Raw genomic sequence first — 19,322 nt, forward strand, 5'->3', positions numbered from 1 at the left:
ATTGACATAATTAGCCACGTTTAAAGAATAAAGGAGAAAAATCACACAATCATGTTACTCAAAATTTTGGAGGAGGAAAAAAAAGACAATTCAACACCCATTTGTGACAAAAACCCTCAGCAAAACTGGCAGCAAAAGAGAATTTTTTTAACTTGATAAAAAGCATCAACAGAAAACTACACCAACATCAAACTTAGGGAAAATTTTGGCAACAAAACTGGGGTTCTTGCTTTAATCCATTTCTAGTCAACATTGTGCTAAAGGTACTAATCAGTGTAATAAGGCAATAAAAAAAGTAAAGGGCGTAGAGATTGGAGAGGAAATAAGAAAGCTGTATGTATTTGTTGATGGCATGATTGTATATGTAGGACATCTTAACAAATGTGAAAAAACCCGAATAGAATTAATAGCTAAATTTATCAAGGTCATAGCATATAAGGTCAATACACAAAAAATCAATTTTAATAAATAGTTGGAAAATGAATAATTTTCAAGTTCTAAAATTATGTGTCTCAGCAAAAAATAATTATTATTTTATTATTATTTTTATTAAAATATTATATATATTTATATATATTTATTAAAATTATATATAGAGAGAGATATGGTTTCAGCTCCCTCTACTTAAGGAAATACAAATGACTTCAGCCATCAAGCTGTCAGCCCCTAAAAAGCAGATTTAAAACCTGTGTGATTCATTATTCATTTAAAAAAATAAAGTGACATTTCCATCAGAGTTTTAAGCTGGGTCAGTCCGACGGCAACACTGTACCACTCAATGGCCTCTAATATTGCATGCTCTTTAATGGGCATCTCCCTTCCGGAACACCGATTTATACTTAGGGTAGGGGATACTCTTATTGGACATTTTAAAGCTGGCTTTTTGTGTTCACACAACACTGTTGTTGTTTTCCTGGAGTAGAGAAGCCCATTAAAAGCTGTAAAGTCCGGGTGAGTTTCTGCCCCTCCTTACACGAAAGCATTGCTGCGTCGGGCCTCGTGTCCCTCACTAATAAGGAACTAGACTTGCTTAGCCTGATCTTTTTCACTGCCCTTCCAAAGGCCTTTCTCCATCTCCAAAAGACCACCCTAGGGCTAGAAAGAAATTGGATTCTCTGACCTGTTTTTTTTTTTTTTTTCTTTTTTTTAAAATTCCAGTTCTAAATGGGATTGTAAAGGTTATAAGAAAGAAAATTATTTGGGGGCAGTGGTGTCAGGCAGGTCTTCCCTTGGGCTTTTTAGCTCCTTTTGTTAGAGAAAATCTCTGATGAGGACAAGGTCACTGGAAACTACTGAATTGCCACGCTCTTCTGTAGCACAGATTGTATTCCTAGATTTGACCAATAACCTGGCTCATGGCGCATTCTTTCCCTGAACCCACTAAGTGTCAGGAACAGAAAACAAAATACTAATTAGTGATTTTCAAAGCTCTTGGCATGTGAGACACACTGGGAGCTCTGTGTGTTTCAGATAGGATCTCATTTAATCCTCCCAACAACTGCCCGGTTGCGTCATGCGTGAGGAAAGAGACGTACGCAGAGGAGCTCTGGCAAGGCGAAGACTGAAGGGGCCGGGATCGCACCCCAGCCCATCTGAGTCCCTATCAAACTGGACAGAGTGCTTGTCCCTGTGGAGCATATACCTCCAGGGGGAGCAACAGACCTAATGTTAATTCCCTAAACTACATTCAGTAATTGTTTTATAATAGTTTATCATTAAACGATTGTGCTTAAGACTGAACGAAGGACTATGGAGGACTATTAGATCCCACTGAGGACGTCAGAGAACGCCTCCCCGTGGGAGTAAACCTTATGCTGAAACATGAATGTTTAGGAGTTAATCAGGTAAACAATGGGAAGGGGAGTGAGCTTTCCAGGCAAAGAGATGTGCCCTGTGAAACAAAAAAGGAAAGGAAAAGAAAGGAAAGAAAAAAAAAAAGGAAAGGAAGAAAAGAAAAGAAGCCAACATTTACTGCTTGATTAACAATAACCAGGTTACCCTAAGCCCTTTGTAAGGATTATTTCTCTTAATTCGACAGAAACTCTTTAAGGTAGTTATTATTACTATCCTCATTTCCCTTATCCAGAAACCGAAACTGGGTATAGTTAAGCAATGTAACTGAAGCCACACATCGTGGAAAAGGCCAGGGCCTGGGCCAGTGCAGTGTAGTTTTAGAATTTAGATTCTTTTTTTATTTTTAAATATTTTTTTAAAGATTTTTATTTATTTATTTAACAGACAGAGATCACAAGTAAGCAGAGAGGCAGGCAGAGAGAGAGAGAGGGAAGCAGGCTCCCTGCTGAGCAGACAGATGCGGGACTCGAGATCATGACCTGAGCTGAAGGCAGAGACTTTAACCCATTGAGCCACCCAGGCCATAGAATTTAGATTCTTAATTACAGTTTGTTATAAGGAAGAAGGAACCTTGGATTTACTTATAGTGGATTGAACAGTGTCTACTCCAAATTCATGTCTACCTGAACCTGGGAATGGGACCTAATTTGGGCTTTGAGATAAAACGTTCTGAATTTAGAGTGGGCCCTAAATCCAATGACCAAAGTCCTTCTAAGAAGAGAGGACACAGAGACACAGAGAAGAAAGCAATGTGAAGACAGAGGCAGAGGTTGAAGTGACCCATCTATAAGAAAAGACAAGGATTGTCACCAACCACCGGAAGCTAAGAGCCAGACATGAGATGATTTCTCCCTCGTGGAAGGAACCAACCCTGCTAACACCTTGAATTTAAACTTTAAGCTTCCTAAACTGTGAGAGAATAAATTCTGGTTATTTTAAGCCACCCAGAATGTGGTAATTTGTTGTGGTAGCCCTAAGAAACCAATACAGCACCCTTTCCCACAAGCAGAACCTAGTAATGAAGTTTAGGAAGATATACTTATTCAACCTTATTTATTATTTGTCTGTCTGGCAAGAATTATGGAAAATGCACATAATGTCAATAGGAACCCCATTTTCAAAGACTGCAGGGTTGAAAATGGCATTTCATGTAAATGTTTTAAATAAATCATCATCATCATCATATTAATAATTACTCCCATGTGCCAGGCACTGTGAGAGGTGGCTTACATGTATTATTTAATTTAATTTGCAAAAGATAGATATAACTTGTTCCATTTAACAGATAATGAAACTGAGGCTTGATGGGTTTTAATTACCTTCTCTAGCGTTGTTCATTTTTTTCCAATGACAGAGCTGGATCTCACTTTCCAGTGAGGGGATAAAGGAAGGAACTTCATTAAAGAGCATGCATTCGATCTGGGTCTGGAATGATGAGCCATGCTGGGCACTGGTAAATGAAGGCAAGGGCAATGGCATTATGGGCGAGTGGTAGGGAATGAATAGCCAGAGGAAAAAGGAGTGGGAATTTTGTGGGTAATAGCAGGCTTCAATTTGTTGCAATGTGTAGAACACTATAAAGGAAAAGTGGGAAATCCGTTTGGAATGGCAGATTCAGACCAGTTATTGATCAAAGAACAGATATCATTGATGTCAGGAGGAACTAGGAAATGATTTTCAAAGAGACTAGAGTTCTGAAAGATTTTGCGAAAACAGGTGAAAAGATCTCAGTGTTGCTTCCAGCAGATAAGTCCCACTCCAGTCCCATGAAAAGTGGACTGGAGCCCAGGAGAGACTAGTGACCAAGAACCCACTCAGGAGCCAAATGCCATTAGAGAGGACAAAATCTATTCACTTTCTTCAGAAAACAACTCTAAGTTCAAACACCAATTACTCATTTATTCAAAAATACCTGCTGAACCATTCAGAGTTATCCAAACAGTGCTCTCTCTATGCGGCAATGTCCTGGGTTTCCATTCTAACTTAAAGGGAAATGTTTACCATGTCTGGAGCCCAGATATCTTGCAAGTGAAGAAGGATGTCCTCAAATTTCTTGAAGCAGGAGCCCACTTAAGTAGCACTAACACTGACATGCAAACTCGTGATGTGATGTGACCTGACGTGGACGTGATGTGGCATCACGTGATGGCATCTACGTCATAAATCTGAGGAGCACCTGGAAGCAGCTTCTGCTGATGGCTCCTGCCATTGTTGTCACTGAGGATGTGGCTGGTGGCAGAGTCACATGCTCCAGGAATACCGGCCAGGGGGATAGGCTGAAGTTTGCCGCTGCTACCAGAACCTCTCCCACTGTTGGCTGCTTGGCTTCTGGAAACTTCACTAGCCAGATCCAGGCAGCTTCCCAGGAGCCACATTTTCTGATGGTTACTGATCCCAGCGCTGACCACCATCCTCTCAAAGACATGTCTTACTCTAACCTGTGTATATCACTCTATGTAACATAGAATGTCCTATGTGGACATGCCACTCTGCACAACAGCAAGGGGTCTGATATGGATGTTGACCTAGAAGTTCCAAGTATGTGTGGTGCCCTATAAGAACTCATGCCTGATGTCTACTTCTTTTTTTTTTTTTTAAGATTTTATTTATTTGTTTGACAGACAGAGATCACAAGTAGGCAGAGAGGCAGGGGAAGCAGGCTCCCCACCGAGCGGAGAGCCCGATGTAAGGCTTGATCCCAGAACCCTGGGATCATGACCTGAGCCAAAGGCAGAGGTTTAAACCACTGAGCCACCCTGGTGCCCCCTGATCTCTACTTCTACAGGGATCCAGAAGAGATTAAAAAGGAAGATCATGTTGCTGCTGAAAAGGCTGTGACCAAGCAGGGATTTCAGGGTGAGTTTACTCACTCAGCCTGAGGTCTGAAGGCATGCCTTCCTCTATTCCTGCCCAGTCATTCCCTAGTAAGGATGGGAGCACTCAATCTGCCACCGGGACTGGTCCACGAGTCACTGAATGGCCATTGAGTGGTCTTAAGGGATGGCCATTGAGCGGTCTTAAGTTGTTTTTCCATTGGCTCTAATGCAGAAAAATGAAAATCTAGATCTAGAAAGAAGAGGATTTTACTTTATTTATTTATTTATTTATTTATTTATTTATTTTTAGAGAGAGAGAGGGGGAGAGAGCAGGGGAGGAGGAGAGGGAGAGAGAGAACCTTAAGCTGACTTCACACCCTGCATGGAATCTGACATTGGGCTGGATCTCACAACCCTGATATCATGATCTGAGCTGAAATCAAGAGCTGGATGCTTAACTGACCAAGCCACCCAGGTTCCCTGTAATGAAGAGTATTTTTAAAAAGATAATATGATAGTAAGCCAGAAGAGGTTCTAACACAAAAACACACTTATCCTGTGTTCATGGTGTATAAAGAGCAAGAATGAGATTAGTTAAGATGAAGGTGTAGAGGTAGGCTTCCCTCGGGAGGATTCAACTAACCTTGATCAGAATAGTATAAACTGAAATATTAGAATTGTTTCTGTGATAATTTTTTTTTCTATCCCTGAAAAAGAGAAACACGAGATCGGCTTCAAGGTTTACACAATAGTCTTTTTAAAAATATTAAGACCTTTTTTTTTTTTTAGAGGAGTTTAAGGTTCATAGAAAAACTGAGGGGAGGATACAGAGACTTTCATATACTCCCTACCCCATACCCAATATCAATGTCTCCAACTAGAGGATTGCATTTGTTACAACTGACCTACATGGACACATCATACTCACCCAAGTCTATAGTTTATATGAGGGTTCAATCTTGCTGTTGTACATTGTGTAGGTTTGGACCACTGTTTAATGACATATATCCATCAGTATGATATCTTATTTTCACTGCCCTAAAAACCATCTGTGACCCAGCTGTTCTTCCTTCCCCCTCCCAGTCCCCAACCCTTACAATTCCTGGGAACCGCTGATCTTTTCACTTTCTCCATAATTTTGCCTTTTCCAGAATGTCATATAGTTGGAATCATGCAGCATGTGCTTTTCTCAAATGGACTTCTTTCACTTAATAATATGCATTTAGAGTGTTTCCATGTCTTTTCATGGCTTGATAGTTCATTTCTTTTCCAGTGCTGAATAATTTTCCATTGTTTGAATGTACCACAGTTTAGCGATCCATTCACCTACCGAAAGACATCTCGATTGCTTCTACATTTGGCAATTTATAAATAAACCTCTGTAAACATCTGTGTGTAGGTTTCTGTGTGGGCATAGTTTTCAATTGTTTTTTTTTAAACTGTAAAATAGACACTGATTTCCAATTAAATCTGGATGAGCGAACATATATAGCTTATGTCCATTTTCTCCTAGGACTTCACTAAAATGATAGTAAGGCATTTTTCTAAGTTAAAAATGCCCAAGGATAAAGAGAATGAAACAGAAGTTTCCAATATGTAGAGGATGTTAACAAGATTTTAAAAGATGGAAGGCTGATGGACAAGTGGAAAGTGACCTAGATGGTGGGGAAAGATGAACTTTAAATGCTTTTCTGTGGGTGGTAACCTGATTCATATGTAAACTATGGAAAAAACTTGTGAGCTGAAGTGACCAGGTCACTCTGAAAGCAGCATTGTGGACCTGTGGTTAAAAACAGATGGTTTGCTGCAATTCCATATAAAGAGGATTTAGACCTACCTTAGCCTATGGAGACAGGCAAATAGACCTCACTCAAGCAGAATATGAGATTTATCCCCACAGGGTGAACCATATAGACCTGAGTCTCAAGAAAGGCAGGCACAGCTGAGGTCCAGGGGGACATGCCTTATTAAAATCAGGAGGAAACATGGTAGTGTGCATCTGAACAGCGAGATTCTATCAGCAGCTCTTCTCTACTCATCTTCTAGAATACTGGTTGCCAGATGTGTAATCTTCAGGAAAGAGATTGGAGGACTCCTATATAAAGAAGCTCGTCAACTTAAGAAAAACAAAAACAAACAAACAAAACAAACAAACAAGCAAACAAACCAATGTTGCTATCCAGGGCCCACAGCTGAAAGGTTGAGTTTTTGTGTGATTCATCTCGGTTGATAAGGCCCATATCTACAGTGCTCTACTCTTTTTTTTTTTTTTTTTAAGAGTTATTTATTTATGAAAGAGAAGGAGAGATCAGGGTGAGGGGCAGAGAGAAAGGATCTCAAGCAGACTCCACGAGCTCTGTCTCGTGACCCTGGGATCATGACCTGAGCTGAAATCAAGAGCTGGGCGCTTAACCGAATGAGCCATCCAGGTGCCCCCACTGTGCCTTACTCTTGAATACAAATGGACTGCTGAGGAGTCCTACGTGTCTGAGGAAGAACTCCAAAAGAATCTAAAACAAAGTGAAAAAGAGGAAATTAACAGAAAAGCAGGAACAAAAAGAAAACTAAAAATAACAACAGTTTTCTGAAAATATTAATGTTAGCTGCTCTTATTTTTGGCAACAACTGGATCATGATATGGGAAAGAAGACTAATTTTTAAAACATTTCATCAGCTGGTAGACTATTACAATAGTTGTCTTCTGAACTGAGAAGATTGCCTCCATTTTCTCTTCACAGTTTACCACATTATTGCCTGATTAAAGTTCTAAGAATGTTATCCTGATTACTTATAAGAAAAAAATATAAAATTCTTAATTAAAATCTGAGCTTTCTGAGAACAAAATCTGTGTATTATATTTCTCTTTCCCTGGTATCCTTCAAAAGACTTGGAACATAATCATAACTTAGAAATGTTGAATAAAAGTGTAATTGAAGGGCGCCTGGGTGGCTCAGTGGGTTAAGCCGCTGCCTTCGGCTCAGGTCATGATCTCAGGGTCCTGGGATCGAGGCCCGCATCGGGCTCTCTGCTCAGCAGGGAGCCTGCTTCCCTCTCTCTCTCTCTGCCTGCCTCTCCATCTACTTGGGATTTCTCTCTGTCAAATAAATAAATAAAATCTTTAAAAAAAAAAAAAAGTGTAATTGAATTCACTGGAAATTCTTCTGTCTTATGCAATTCTGCCTTTCTGCTATTTTGTTCTGTAATTACTTTTATATGACCTTTCTCACTTTCTAGTGCTTTTAATTTATGTTCTATACCTCAAATCTATCTATTTATCCTTTTTTTCTATTCACTCATTTATCTGTCTATGAAATACTTTTAAAGTGCTAAATCAGGATTATTTCAGTACCAATAATGAAAACCCTGACTCAAACTGGCTTAAATGTTAATTAAAAGGGACTCAGTGGCTCAAAATTTTGGAAAGCCAGTCTAGTGAGAGAGCAGGTTTCAGGTATGGTTTGATCAGCTCTCTGATTCTGTTTCTCCACAATGAATGAGCAAAGGAAATGGCACTCAATATCCAATGTCAGTGAAGGACCACAGCCTCTCCTTTTTATACAATAAGACCTACTCACCATGGTCTTACCATAGTATAATTGTGTCTTTACAATTACCATAAAATTACCAAAAAATTATTTAAGTTGTAGCACAATTTTTCCATGGTAATTAATCAATGCCCTTTATTCTTTGTGTTAGGAAAAAAAACAACAAATAATGTGAATATTATTTGATACATGTTTACCTGCTGATTTTAAAATAATTTAAGTCAGCATGCTTTAGGTTAACCTTTTTAACTGAAAGACCTCTTTTTTCTTTTTCACCACTAGAGGGCAGAGGTTAGAAAAGATTTATAGTCAACACTGTGTTTCATTACATCTTTTCACTGTTGTTACTTCTGTTGTTTTTACTTCCCCAAGATTGTGATAGAGTTTCCATACAGCAGTGAAATACTCTGTATTTTAAATATTCTGTCCTACTAAAAAAAACTATGTACCCATAGCTTTACTTTGGGAAATGTCACTCTAAATATTCTAGAAGTGAAATTCCCCCACCTTCTGCCTCTGATAGTTTAAGTAACTTAGAAAATGTGGAAGCAGAAGATAACTAGGTGTTTGCAGTCAAGTGGGAAATTTCAATAATGCTAGATGCTTTCCTCCAAGGAACATAATATTCCACAATGTGGAATGAAAAGCATATGCTATTCAAAAGAAGGACATCAGTAACCTAGGAGGATAAAAGCTAAGTAGGATTCTTACAAGACCCAGAGAGAGAGGAAGACATTTCAGTTAGGTAAGAGTTCATCACACTTGAAGGATATTACTTGTTACTTGGCACTTAATCTCTTTATTTACATATAAAATATCTTAAGTCATGGTAATCTCTGCCTTGGTCTCCTTTATTTTGAAATATATATTTATTTTATTCTTTTTTCAAGTTGCATCTCTTTTCTGTCCTAATTTCTCCCAGTATTCCTTATACAATCACATCTTTCAGTTTGGGAAAATCTTTTTGAGAGTTTAAAGTGAGTTCAAAGTCCTTCTGTAATTTATCACATTACTCTCTACATACACTATGGAATTCAAAATTAGAAGTACTTTTCTGACATTGAGAACAACAGTATTTGGTCTCCATTCATGTTAAACTTGGATTTTTCTCAGAAAATAAGAAGTTGGTTTTTTTTTTTTTTTGAGTACAGAAAGAAAAGATAAAATGGATAAATCTTTTTAATGGTAAATTATACAGAGTAAGATGCACCCTAAAAGAACACATAGCATAAGTGATTATATACATACATTTTTGGTAGTTACAATATATACTTAAGATTACAGTGTGCTTTATTGAAAGCTTCCAGTTTTTTTTAATCAGATCACAGGGAAATCAAAAGATACTTTTTACTAGGCCATTAAATATAGCAGTGCAACATATTGGCTTATGTACACAGATGTGGATAAGACAAACTAAATTATTTCTTCTATCTCCAACACTCAAGAAATTGCATAATCATAATTTCTTGGAAATGTCTCTGAGGCTAACACTGCCAAGTAAAATCAAATAAAGCTGAACTAAAAGCTGTCCACTTAAAAAGCCTTGATAAGAAACAAGTCACAGATGAATCCTAGAGCTTATTTGTATAGCCTCCACCTGAAAGAAGTGTGTAATTATTAGAGTGAATGTTGATTTAGGAATTCAAGTCAAATACTAAAAAGTGATACTTTAAAAAATAGCTTCTCAAAGCACCTTCCTCTTAAGGAATATACACTTCCTCCATCTATTATAACATGTATTATAACAAATGATATTCTCCTGAGCTCTTAGTTTATTATATTCCAAGAAAGGGCCTAAAATACATGTGCAAATTATCTGTTGAGTATTTATTGAAAAAAATAATAGAAAATGTTGCATTTAAAATATCCCTGGAATTAGATACCTTGAAGATTTTTTTTTGAAATAAATTTGCCTTAAGAAATGCTCCAGGAGGGGCGCCTGGGTGGCTCAGTGGTTTGGGCTGCTGCCTTCGGCTTGGGTCATGATCTCAGGGTCCTGGGATCGAGCCCCGCATCGGGCTCTCTGCTCCGCAGGAAGCCTGCTTCCCTCTTTCTCTCTCTCTCTCTCTGCCTGCCTCTCTGCCTACTTGTGATCTCTGTCTGTCAAATAAATAAATAAAATCTTAAAAAAAAAAAAAAAAAGAAATGCTCCAGGAGAGATTTGTGAATGCCATTAAATATGAAGCTTTAAAATATATTTTTTGGTAATGGAGAAGGAAACATCAAATTTACATTACTCTTTTGTAAAATTTATAAAATTATCATAAATTATTCTATTGAGATTAGAAAATTTAACTCATTTTCCCACTGTCTGATTACCATATCATTTATAAATCTTAATAGAGTTACATTTCCATATAATAACTCTGGTTAACTGATTCTTAGATAATCAACTTACTTCTAAAGACATATAGTACTTGGTTAGGCATTTGCAAGTGTGTTGTCCCCAAAAGAGACTTCATTTTTTAGCTGTAGATATTAATTTAAAAAGTACTAAAAAGAGAAAAAGACAGAGTGAATGAGGGGGAAAGAGACTGAAAGAAAGGAAGGAAACAGCGGTTTTAATTACATTATTAAGGACTACAGTTGCTTCTAAAGTAATGGTGTATCCTTCCACCAGAGGGCAACATTTGCAAGTCATTTAAAAGATCTCTCAGAAGTATTTCCTCATAGGTGGATATAAACAGATGCAAACCTATCACATTGTTATTGGGTAATATCTTCTATAAATTTCAAAGAATACTATAGAGACAATTATTGAAATGATTGCATATAAAACTCGATATCTACTTATAGTAAAACAGGCAATAATTTATTCTTTGAATATGTAAGAAGATTCAACTCAGGAAGAAGCACACTTCTCTCATGTTACTGGCATTTTCCTCTGTTCATTATCAGCCATTCACCTCAAATACAATAGAGAAATCTAATGGTGGGACAAGCAAAGAAAACGTAGCTTTGAATCAATGAATAAATTAAGGAAAAAGTCATAAAATTTTACAAGTTAGAAGGGGTAACAAACGACTTACTCTAACCCATCTTCTGCACAAGTAAGGAACTGAAGTTCATGAAAGTGAGATGATTGATTAAAAGTTAGAAGGGTGATAACCAACAGAATCAGGATGCAAACCCACGTCAGCCAATTTCACTTTCATACTGTAATGCTGTCTAGATTCGAAGTGTGGTCCATGAACAAATGGTACTGGAAACTTGCTAAAACTGTTGAATCTTAGGCTCCACTCCGGACCTATTGAATCAGAATCTGTGTTTTAACCAAGATCTTAAATTGTGACAAACTACTCTATCTCATGTCTTCAGGCAATTCATTAAAGCTAATTTTTCTCCTCAATAAAATGGGAATGAAATTAGTTTAGTCTGAAGAATAATTATAAGGAATAAATGTGATCATGTAAATGAAAGTCATTCATAATTTGTAACAAGTTACACACATTAAATAAATTCAATGAAACCTCCTTTTATTTTTAAGAGTGTTTGGGTAGAGGGGACAATTCTTCGATAGGAAGACTTGTCTAATAAATCAATTTAAGACACTGTTAAAATTGGATGGAAAATGGTGTAAGGGGTAAGAGAGGTAAGTGAGTAAGGGAGTAATCTCATCAGATTAATACCATACGTGTAACCACTAATGTTTCTTTGCATAAAGATAAATCTGATCTTGACTGATCTTAAGGTTGATCTTAAGGTCACAAACGTACATGTTCAGTGTTTGAATATGAGAATCACACATGAAGAAAATCTGTTGGGTATGTTCGTAGTGCCCGAGTATATGTCTCTTATATTGGGAACTATTAATTTAATAAAAGCTTAAATGGCATTCTTTGGGCTCAGGTGGCCTAGTAACAATTCTTGTGAATTTTCCATATACAATATTTTTCCTTTGTTTATGACTTTGCTCAAGATGTCCCCTTTGGCTGGGATGCTCTCCAATCTTAGCAAGTTCCACTGGGTTATCATCACCTTCGTAGAGCTAAGTTTCTCTTCAAGTATTAAGACAGATGAGGAAACATCATTTCCAGGGATCTTTTCTGTATACTTTAACTTCCAGGCGGGCTTATTTACTTATTTACTTGTCCAATTGCATCCATAATTGTTTGTAATTGTATTTCTGTGTCTATTTCCCATAGCTTGTGAAATCTTTCAGGGAATATTCCCAGAACCTAGTGCAATTCTTGGCACTAAATGAGTATTTTTAGAATGAATAAATCAATATTAGCAATAATTCTGATTCAAGCACTTGCCATGTTATCAAGAGAATGGAGGAGCCAGATGACATTCATTTCAATGAAGGTGAATGTAATTATTTTACTACAGAAACAATGTTCTTATGTTGGATTTGTATTGCTTGGTGCCCTTTCAGATAATTTATAGTGCAGAGTTAGCAAATCCGTTTAATGGTGGTTTATATCGCTAGTTATTTGAGGTGAAATGTAAGCAGGAGATTGGGGAGAATCAGTTTTATATCACCCTCCTAACTTCACAGATATTTATCTAACTTCTATTTTTTATTTATCTAACTTCTACTTCCCAGAATTCCAAAATCATGGAATCCCTAAGTGAATGTGATCTAATGAACTTGGTCACTAAAGAACTGAAAAAACAAATATTTTGAAAATCACCCTAGATGAGTAAAATCCTGGTTAACTTGAACCTTTTATTTGGAAGGAGATAGATGTGTATGTGTGCGTATGTGTGTTTCTTTCTTACACTAGATCATCTTTGGGGATAGCATTTTGAAGGATTCCAGAGTTCCAGTGTTTTAGAAAAATCTGGTTCACTGTTTTATAGGGATATATATTTTAACACATATTTATCAAAATGATATATTGATATATAATATAACTTAATAATGGCAGATAGTTTTAGCTATTGTTGATTATCTTTTTTTGACTATCCATTCACTGTATACATATCCATTTTATTTTTTGGCCTATTTAGGGAACATTCTTACACGATTCTGTATTTAGATCCATACTTTAGAGATTTGGTCCCAAAATCCCTAAGAAAAATCTACCCCCCTGTTGGCTTAAATAAAATCCAAAGATTTTGACCTTCATAATGTGGCTCAAGGGCAATCAGTTTTGTAATCACTTGGCTGAATGGCATCTAAGAGGTTTGTGATTCATGTTAAATGCATTAATAATTAACATTAAGCTAGCATAGCTTTCTTGCTTTGCTTAATGAAACAGATTCATTGATGCTATGCCTATGTATGTGATAACAGAAGTCTTATATTAATGTCTCTCTAGAATTCTGCTTTAGGGGAAGATGGTACCAAAAAATCACATTTTAAAGGAATATAAGTGATTTCAAATAAATCTTGAAAATATCATTACTCATAATTTGTTAACAAGCACAAGATACAGCCACAAATTTTCTCGGTATTTGATATTTCCATAGTGTGCTGTAAATCAGTTAAGTGAAGAATCATAAAATTCTAAGGAATTTATATTAAACTGGCTGTATTTTACTTAACCAAGGGCACTGAGGTTGCAACTCATCTTTTCTTTCTCTTTCTCTCCCTTTGCTCCTTCCCTTCCTGCCTTCCTCCTGCTCTCTCTCTCTTTCTCTCCCTTTCCTTCTTCCTCTCTCCCCCCTTCACTCCTTTCTTCCTTTTTATCAGAAATTAAAACGAAACACATGAACAGTAGAATTATACATTCTGTGTACAAATGTTTTATATCCCAAGGAGACCAAGTGCCCCAGAATTCCACAAACATAAATGAAATATGTCGTAAGCTTCCTTCCCTGCAACACTGTCAGAGCTGGCGGTAGGTAGCGCGCTGGGCAAATGTAGGAAACTAGAAGTAACTTGTCAATTTTTAATGAAGTCTTCCTCCTTTGAAGAGCCAAATGCACCATTCTCTCTGCAAACTCTGGCGATGATGACATATTTTCACTTGGTTTCCATAGCATCCAATGCTGAAGACTCCCAGAGTGGTTCTTGGTCAGGGCGATCCACCCAGCTCCCTTAGAAAGTTGGCGACCTGGCCAGCCAAAAGCAGCTTTCCGTTATCCGGAAACTTACTCTGTCCGTGGTGCTGAAAAATTCTGCCGAGACGCGCCTTAACGGGCGCTGTCAGGAGCGCTGAAGAAATCTTTCCTGACGCTGCCCAAATCAGAACTGTGTGTCTGTTATTTACTCACGTCCTCAAAGAGCAGCAAGCTTTCTCCATCTTAATTCGACACTACCGCAGAGCAGAGTTGCGCCGGCGTGAGGAAAGGAGATCATAGGCAAGGAGGAAAAACTAACAGCAGCATTGCTCACCTGAGACCTCAGATGCTCCCATGAGTTTTGGAGGTGCTCTGCTCCCTACAGCAAAGACACCATTAAAAAAAAAAACAAAAAAACACTATTCTTCTGACTTTGCTTTTACACAAAGGTTCTGTGATATTCCTGCTCCTCCGTTTAAAAGCCAGAGGATTTGACAGCAATAAGGTTTTCAAAACCCGGAATTTGCGTTTTCAGTGCACTGACTTCCAGGACAAGGACTCATCTGCACCCGCCCAAATACCATGGCACTGCGTGCGCCCTTTGCCACCGGATCCTCCCCTTCCAATGAGACTTTCTGATTGTGTCTACCAACTCTCCTATTAGGAAACCCGTGGGTTGCATGCAGCTATTCTGTTGTATTCTCTTTCTCACTCCCTCCCCTCTCTCACTCACACTCTTGCTGGAGGCACACCAATACCGTTCTGCTGAGAAGAAAAAGCCCACAACTACCGTAAGCGATTAAGACAATATGCGCAACTCTCGCCTTTCATAGCCACCACTATTTAAATCTGGCAAGAGCCAACACCAGTCTTTGCAAGAATGGAGTCGGTAAAACAAAGGATTCTGACCCCAGGAAAAGAGGGGCTAAAGAATTTTGCTGGAAAATCCCTTGGCCAGATCTACAGGTAAGAGAAAGCAAACCCTTGTTTGCCTGGGGCTCAGCATGAAAAAAATCTACAAAGCTATTTCTGTAAACCCTGGTTGCTTTGAGAGATTGTAATATGATCAGGAAGTCTTTTTTTGTTGTTGTTGTTGCTCACTGCTTAAGTGGGGCTGCTCTGGAAACCTGCTTATTAATTCAGGAATGTTGCACTAAATGAACCTGTCTGCTTTGTGTGTGTGTATGTGTGTGTTTTTTGTTTTGGTACCTGCAGATTTTTATCCTTTCCTACCCAGGATTTATCCTCTGTACAATTGAGAAATGACCAGCACCTGTTCAGAGAATCTGTGTTTTGGTGCTTATAATCACAACAAATTAAATTCCTTTGATGCAGACAAATGAATTTTAAAAATACAACTCTCAAAAAATTAACCAAGAAATTCCAAAGAGTAAGGGCAGAAGGAAATTTAGATCTCAGTTTCAAAACCACTCAAGTAGAGAATCTCCCAGTGGAATCTTCCTCATGTGCTGAAGGAAGAAGAATCAAAATATATCAATAATTAATAGCTAAAACAGCTCTTCTCTCAGAACCCGAAACAATGTATATGTATTTTAATTATTTGACTTCTTCCAGAAGTCTATTTCTTGCATGGCAAATGTCACAGTGTTCATAAGAAAAGCCATTATGATAACCTGCAAAATGACTTCGAGTATTAGAAATGATTTAATTTTGTTTTTCTCCCTGTAGTCAATGTACTAATTATACTGAAAATTTTACACCTTTCAAGAATATTGCCTGAATACACTTTTCTTAATAATATGAACAAAATCAAGAAGAGAGGGCAGAAACAGAAGGATAAACGGTTCCAAGACAGCGCTAATTTTCACATTTGGGAAATTGAATTCTTTAGAAATGTATAGAAAATGTAAAGAAAATGACCAATGCACTTCCTGATTTTCCAAATCTCTTTGGCTTTGGTGGGCTTCGTGTAGGCACCATCATGCATCTATGCGGCAGTAGATACCGCAAGGGCCCTGCAGTCCGCAGCTGTCCTGGAAAGAGCTATTCTTTCCCAGCTCAATTGCCATCAGGTAGGGAGTTCAGGTGCATAGTCCAGCTTTGCATATATCAGCTAAAGCCAATGTAAAAAAAAAAATCACATTAGGTACATTATTTTTTTCTCCAAGAATAAATAAATTGCCATATGTTCTGACGGTGGGATTGGACTTTAAAAATAAGCATTAACATAGTTGCAAAAGCCTTCATGACCTATTCTCCAGGTGATATTTTGTAGAATTTGGAAGTCTAACGTTGTGTTCTGGTAGCCTCAAATTGCTTGGCAGTCAGCTCCCAGCCTGTGCATTCTTGGAATTGATCTTCAAGTTTCATTCGCTTTACTCTCATGTGTGTGAAAATAATTGTGTGTGAATATATAGTTTAAATGGGCAGACAGAAAAATAAACCACATGGTGGATTAAAACACACCTGTGAATTGCAAATGGGGAAGTTCTTTGTTTAAATATCGAAAGTATCCATCTCAAGGGTCCACAGTGATTCTACTGTTCACATTCATTCTTTTTTTTTCTTCATTTTAAAATAGACATATCACGGATATCTTGTGGGCTAGAACAACACCCTTAGTTTTTAGTAAAACCATGCCATGCCATCGCCCGGCTTTCCCCTTCTCCCTGCCCCCTTCCCTCAAGGACAAAAACCTAAAAGGAACTGAATTAGACCTGTGAATTCTTGTGAAATACAAAGCAAATTTAAAAACACCAAACAAAGCATAAATGAGATCTACATTGGTGTGGAACATCTTAACAGAGTTGATTTGGGGCACGTTTGTGTATCTGGGAGTCGCATTTTACGTCTTTGGAAATCTGCCCATGACATTTTTCAGTGTTTGTAACCGAGATAGTAATGACGCAAGATTGTGAATAATTAATTATTCATGTTCTGGCAGTGGGAAGCTTAGGTGTCGGCCATATGCTGCGAGGCCTTTGTTTCAAACTGGAGTAACAAGGAAAATAAAGTAAGATATGTGACAGGAGAGTAAACGTTGAACTAGCAGCCCGGGACTGGAGGAATGGGCAGTAGAATGCGAGTGTGACACTCTCAGACAGCTTTCACGGACCTCCGCGTGGGCACCGGTCTGGAGAGGCCTTACTCCCTCGGGTCCCCGGGCTCAGCTGGGGCGTGGGATCGCGCATCCTTAACCCAGAAAGCTTCAACTTGGCTGGGAAGGAAGGGGTAGCCCGGGTGCAGGACTGAGCTGGGCTGGCCTGCAGAGGCGGGCCCCAGGAGGCTGGGTGGCTGGGTAACTGCCTGTCGCTGGTGGTAAAGCAGGGTGGACAGGAGGAATCGACATGCGTGCGGACCAGGCGCGGCTCCGGTGTCCCATTCCCTCCTAAACTACAGACCCAGCGAGAAAGTTAGGCCCAAATGGCCTGTGTCAGTGAATCTAGGTGCTGCAGGATGGATCCCGAGGGAATGGGGGCTGGATGCCCCCGGCCAGACTGTATTAAAGTTGAAGAGATGATACCGCAGGGAGGGGGACTGGCAGGAGCCTGGAGAGCCGGGGAGGTCCCAAAGCCTGGTGGCGCCCTAGCACCCTAACTCCAGAAGTAGTCGAACGTGTCAGCGCCCCTCCCCCCAGCCCTGACGGGTCCTGGGAATTGGGGTGGGCGGGCGTCGGGGGTGCCTAACCCGCCGCGTCCTTGCCTTTCCCCCCGCCCCCCGCTCTGCCTCTCAGGGTACTGGAGAAGAAGCAAGACACCGGGGAGACCATCGAGCTGACGGAGGATGGGAAGCCCCTGGAGGTGCCAGAGAAGAAGGCTCCACTCTGCGACTGCACCTGCTTCGGCCTGCCGCGTCGCTACATCATCGCCATCATGAGCGGCCTGGGCTTCTGCATCTCCTTCGGCATCCGCTGCAACCTGGGCGTGGCCATCGTGGACATGGTCAACAACAGCACCATCCACCGCGGGGGCAAGGTCATCAAGGAGGTGGGCAGCCGCTGGCGTGTGGGTTCGCAAAGCCACATCACCTGTTTGAGCTCCATTTCCCCCCAGTGAACGAGAAAGCCTGGATGCTCGCTCAGTCCCCTGCTAGCACCGCCGTTCTAAAGCAGGAGTAGACCCGCGGTAGCAGTATTACCTCCCCTTTCGTTCCTGCTCTCAGGGTCTTCCTTTTCTCACCTGCTAAGTGGAAAATAGCATCTAGCTCACTTGATTTTTGTGGCGTGACTTCATACGAGAAGTTGCATAATGTCCGTTAAATATATATATATATATATATATATATATATATATATATATATTTCACTCGGAAGAGTAGGGCTGCGTATCAGTGATCATGTCCCCCTGGTTCCCTCCAATTCCTGCCAAGCATTCTTAATAATAAAAATGAAACAAAACCGAAATCAAATAAAACTGTGGGCATGTCGGCACTTCCCATGGAAGGGCCTTTAGGAACTATCCACTTAACTGGTGGAGAAGAGCCGCCGCTCGGAGTGCCTCGAGGTTACAGGGAATTCAGTCCCGTAATCTCGTGAATGTGTTGGGCTGACGCCCAGGGAAAGGAGGGTCAACGTCAAAGTCACCGAAACCCGTGGTGTAGACTTCCCGGTCAGGGATCTGAGCGACCGTAAGCAAGGGTTGGGAGGAGAAAATTCCGGAACCGACTATGCACTAGAAGCGGTGAACGCTGCTGGGCCCGGGGCAGCAAAGTGCATTCGGGTTCAAAATACTATTCAAAAGGAGAAAATACTATTCAAAAGGAGAAAACGGATCCTCAGTGCCCCTGGCGGGATTAGCACTCCTTTGCCTTTCAGATGCAGACATTTACTTTAAGGTTCACCTTGTGGGGCCGCCTAGAATAGCTAGGGCGGAGCTAGGCCTTGACCTTCAGACACACCCGACCCCAGCTCTTAAGACCCTCCCGAACAAATTCTCCTCTCCACTGGCCACCCCAGCCCCCCACCAATTCCCAAGGCTACTCCAAATCTTTCTGGCCTACGCCCATCCCTATTTTGCAGGGACGACCCTTTCCTCTGGCTCCTCCAACCTCCTCACCTTCCGTACCAAGTGCTCACTTCCTTCGTCAGAATTCCCGTGGTTGGATCTCATTCTGGAAGCGACCCCACTACCGCATTAGTACTGGCTGGTGTTAGCTAAACGGACCCGGCTCAGGGGTCGCTATCCCCAGCCAGCAA

At 39.8% G+C, this 19,322-nt stretch overlaps 1 protein-coding gene across 1 annotated transcript in view; it reads left to right on the forward strand.

Moving 5' to 3' along the window:
• Window positions 1–14,086: 14,086 nt before the first annotated feature.
• Window positions 14,087–19,322, forward strand: part of SLC17A6 (solute carrier family 17 member 6) — a 40,831-nt gene continuing 35,595 nt past the window's right edge. Inside the window, exons 1-2 of the mRNA XM_032359479.1 lie at window positions 14,087–15,133; window positions 17,862–18,114. Of these exons, the coding sequence (XP_032215370.1) occupies window positions 15,048–15,133; window positions 17,862–18,114 (339 nt within the window). The 5' untranslated portion in view covers window positions 14,087–15,047. The remainder of the gene's footprint in view (window positions 15,134–17,861; window positions 18,115–19,322) is intronic.

The sequence above is a fragment of the Mustela erminea genome, chromosome 9 (assembly GCF_009829155.1).
Source record: "Mustela erminea isolate mMusErm1 chromosome 9, mMusErm1.Pri, whole genome shotgun sequence".
Lineage (NCBI taxonomy): Eukaryota > Metazoa > Chordata > Mammalia > Carnivora > Mustelidae > Mustela > Mustela erminea.